Raw genomic sequence first — 4,360 nt, 5'->3', positions numbered from 1 at the left:
CATCCCAGACCCCTAATGCCGGTTTGGCAAGGGAAACAGCCCTGATGGATGGCTTCTAGCTGGTCTGCCCTCATTTGCTTACCATGGTGATCCTGGCACTGGAGTGGATGCCACGGGCTTGTTGCCGTTTGACGTGCTGTCATCCTCATTTACTAGTTTAAAAGAATGATCCTTGGAAGACAGATAGAGATTAGTGAACAAATAAAGCTGACACAGAAGACTCTTACTGTCACACAAATCACTCCCTTTGACGTGAAGTGGATCACCCTTATTGCCATTATCCCACGAGCAGCTTTATGAACGACCAGATTCCCTGAGAATAGCCTGGATAAACGGGAAATAATAAAAATATCGCCCCACTTACGGCAATACAAATGAAAAACCAGCTGATACGCTTCTGTCCGTGTCAATAGGTGACTTGGGACAGGGGTATAACCCTGTGTATTGTCGTAACGAGGAGCGCGGCCTCGTCAGGCACGAAGCTCGGAGAGTGATGAAGGACAGGAGGGTGCTCCCACTGAGGGAAAGGGGTGCGGGTGGCACGTGTGGCAAGAAAGCCCTTGTACCAGCTCCAATGTGTGAAGCAACGGGAGCAGCTGGGAGCAGAGGAACACCAGGGTGAGCCCTGGGAGCGCAGGTTGCCCCGCACAGCTCGGCGCCCTCACTGCTGGGCAGTTCTTTGAGTAACAGCACTGGCAGGAGGGATCCTCCTTGGCTTCAACCAGCAGTACTCCCCCAAGGGGGAACCCAGGTACACCCCTGTCCCCACTGAACCCCCCTGCAATGGGGCTGGGCTGGATGGAGCAGCGGACGACGCAGCAGGGTTGTGCAGGGTTGCAGCTGCCAGGTCCAGGCAGTGTTTTACCAGCTGAAGTAAAAAATCATACAGAGGGGGAGGTGTGGGAGGAAAGCAGTGATCGAGCTCGCTCAAAACATGAGGAGCACGTACTTAATTAAAAAATAATAAAGCGGATGTCCAGGGCTCTTCATCTTGAAAGTATTTTAAAACTTCAGGACTGTGCCTGAGTCCCAGTGCAGCGGCAAACACGGGGAGCACCTGCAGCGCCTGGTAGGCGGGGAAGGTTTGCTTGCACAGAGCCCAAAGACGCGACAGGAATGTGCCAAACGAAAATAAACTGAGCAGTAGCTCAGTCCACAGGTCCCTGAAAAGTACGTGTGCGCAGAGCAGATGTGCGGGCGAACAGACCACGCCTGCTCCGAGGCAGCTTCGAGCAGCTTCCGTGCTGCTGCTTTCTGAGTCTGAGATGCTCTTCCACCCCCCGCCGTATTCAGCTAAGCTCCCTTTTGTAGCTTTACCCATGTTCACGATGTCTGCACAAGCTGGGCAGAAAGCAAACATTTCCATTTATTTCATAGAAGCTGGAAGTATGATTTAGGTCATTTTCCTTTCTGCAATAATCTAGGCTTTTTTATAGGAAGTTAATGAAGTTACACACATATAATAATTCCCATCTGTAAGCTGCACATACCACTTACTACCTGTTTATGTTCACCTGCCAGTTCTATTTAAGGACACGCAATTATCTGTAAAGGAGGGCTACAGAAGTGCCCAGAACAGTTAAATTAGTAACACCAGAAAGGTGAGTGCCATGAAAAACATCCTTCCTTGCACATGGGGCTGCTGTGATAAGTGGCATGAGACCAGCGAGCCCACCCTGCTCTGAGCAGGGGCTGAGCCAGCTCCACAGGTCCCAGCCACCGCAGTGCGACGGAGAAAATCTCTGCTTCTCACTTCAAATTCTCAGTCCATGAGTTTTATCCCAGGCTGTGTCACACCTCCGTGTTTGCACACATCCCCCATTGACTCACTGCTCCTCCAGCACATGGAGAAAACCAGCCGTGAGCATCCCTCCTCCGAGACTCTGACGCTGCAGCGACAGAGCTCCTATCCCAAGATAAAGGGATATTTGCTCTTGCAAACGGCCTGTAGGAAGCCATCCCGTACCACCAGCACAGCTCCAGCCACAGGACAGCCCTTTATACTGACACTGATTTGTGCACCTCGAGACTTCACAGAGGTTTATAGAAAAAGAAACGCCGTTGCAGACCTTATCGCCATCGCTCTCCACGGGGGCACTCTTCCTCTCCGTACGCAAAATCAAGGTCGGTGGGCAGGAGGATCTACTTGATTCTTTGCCGTTATCTGTGAGGGGAAAGGATTTCTTTTTAATGTGCAATAAATACATTCCCAACAAGCCCGAAGTGGTGAAGAACAACCAAACCACTCCCTGCAGTCTCCTCTCTTTACCTGTTTCTCCCCACTCAGTCCTTTACCCACCCGCACACGTGTGTGCCCAGGACACTGAGCGGTCTGTCCTGCTTTCCACACAACCCAAACTTTTTTTCCATGGAACATGCCTTCCTCCCAAGGGGTGCCATGGGCTGGCCAGCCCCCTTCTCCTCCCATCCAGGAGATACGGGTGTGCTCTGGGTTAACCTACGCAGGAACCGCTGACGAGCGGGTAATTGCATTTCCACTGGAAGCAGTTGTAAGAACGTGTTCCTCTGCTTTACAAACAGCTTCTCCATCCCAAAATGCTGAACTCTAAAAGGTGCTTCCGCTGGTACAAACTGTACCTCTTGGTGACAGAGAGGCCATAAGGCAGCATAAGGAGGCGCAAAAAGGCAGCAAGTACAAGAGACAGACCAACAGTCAGAAGAAGGTAGTTTTCACAGTAAGAAACATTAAGACAGATTTTTTTTTTTTGGGCTGGGGGTGAGTGTCATCTTGTCCTCTTAAAACACGTGTTTAGGGCTTTGAGCAGAGGTGCTCTCTAGTCACCCGTCCCGTCCCACCCGTGGCGGGGAGCACAGGGTGTATATATTCTCTGAAGTTACCCAGCCCCAGGGAAAGCGCACGCGGCCCCCAGCCCCTCCCTCCCCTGCAGCCATGGCCTTTGGGGTGGCACAGAGCAGTGACAGCAGGGGCTCCGGCGGGGAGCACACACAGCCAGCAACACGCAGCCGCCCAGGAGACGTGACCTGGAGCGTTCCCCCCGGAGCGCCTACAAACCCTGATCCGGGCCCTGTGCCACAGGACCTGGAGCTCCACCTTAAAGCCAGCCTGGTTTTAGGCAGAGCTAAACCACAAATAATGATGATGTTTCAAGTCCTTTGTGGTAAAAACCCCATAAGCAAAGTATGATCATAACCCACCATTAAGCCAACCATATAAAGCCGGCCATAAAGCCAACCGTATCCTGGGCTGTATCCAGAGCAGTGTGGCCAGGGGGGCGAGGGAGGGGATTCTGCCCCTGTACTCTGCTCTGGTGAGACCCCACCTGGAGTGCTGCGTCCAGCTGTGGAGCCCCAACAGCAGAAGGGTATAGAGCAGTGGGAGCGAGACCAGAGGAGGCCACAGAGATGCTCCGAGGGCTGGAGCCCCTCTGCCCTGGGGACAGGCTGGGGGGGGTGGGCTTGTTCAGCCTGAGGAAGGGAAGGCTCCGGGGAGACCTTATAGCACCTTCCAGTACCTGAAGGGGCTACAAGGAAGCTGGGGGGGACTTTTTACAAGGGCCTGTAGTGACAGGACAAGGGGTAACGGGTTTAAATTGAAAGTGGGGAGGTTTAGATTGGATATCAGGAAGAAGTTCTTCCCAGAGAGGGTGGGGAGGCACTGGAACAGGTTCCCAGAGAAGCTGTGGATGCCCCATCCCTGGGAGTGTCCAAGGCCAGGCTGGATGAGGCGGGGAGCACCCTGGGCTATGGAAGGTGTCCCTGCCCATGGCAGGGGGTGGCACTGGGGGGCTTGAAGTTCCCTTCCATCCCAAACCATTCTATGATTCTATAGCAAATAGCAGATTCACATGTCAAAATAGTGTCCAATTAATTTAAAAATCACTCAGACTACAGAACAGGCACACGTGTAACAGGAACTGCACGGAGGAAAAGGCTGGCGTCTCAGCCATTTGACTCTGCTTCACTGTGGAATATACCACAATAACAAAAAACTAAGTATATGTCATTTTTTCTCAGAAGATGACTTACTCAATTTTTATGGGTAGTGAAAAAGATGATTTACAAACCGTATCAATTAATTTCCACATTAAAGGAGCCAGGAGTAGGGAGCAGTTAATAGGTATCACAAGGGTCTCTTAAATTTACCTTTCTTCCCCAAACATCTGGAGTGATCAGGATTCAATGCATTTGAACACAGTCAAGTCACACCCAGCTTCAGCCTGCCCTGAGCACCCACCTCTGCCTTCTCCTGTTGGGCTTCTGGAAGGGTGAAGGAGATCCCAGCAGAGTGGTCAGAAAGGCCAGGAACATCAGAGGGACAATGTGGGGACCCCGCAGGACCGGCCCACAGGCGGCAGGGCCACACGCCAACACCTGGAGA

General features: G+C 52.3%; 1 protein-coding gene across 1 annotated transcript in view; it reads right to left on the bottom strand.

Annotated features, from left to right (window-relative positions):
- TCERG1L (transcription elongation regulator 1-like) overlaps nt 1-4,360 on the bottom strand; it is a gene marked incomplete at its 5' end in the record, with an annotated part of 41,381 nt that overhangs the window by 21,851 nt on the left and 15,170 nt on the right. The window contains 2 exon segments of the mRNA XM_010154851.1: nt 83-171; nt 2,070-2,164. Coding sequence (XP_010153153.1) covers nt 83-171; nt 2,070-2,164 — 184 coding nt within the window.

This window comes from Eurypyga helias, unplaced genomic scaffold, assembly GCF_000690775.1.
Source record: "Eurypyga helias isolate BGI_N326 unplaced genomic scaffold, ASM69077v1 scaffold25940, whole genome shotgun sequence".
Classification (NCBI taxonomy): domain Eukaryota; kingdom Metazoa; phylum Chordata; class Aves; order Eurypygiformes; family Eurypygidae; genus Eurypyga; species Eurypyga helias.
Note: the sequence above shows the minus strand (reverse complement) of the source record. Positions and strands in the feature narration are given on the sequence as shown.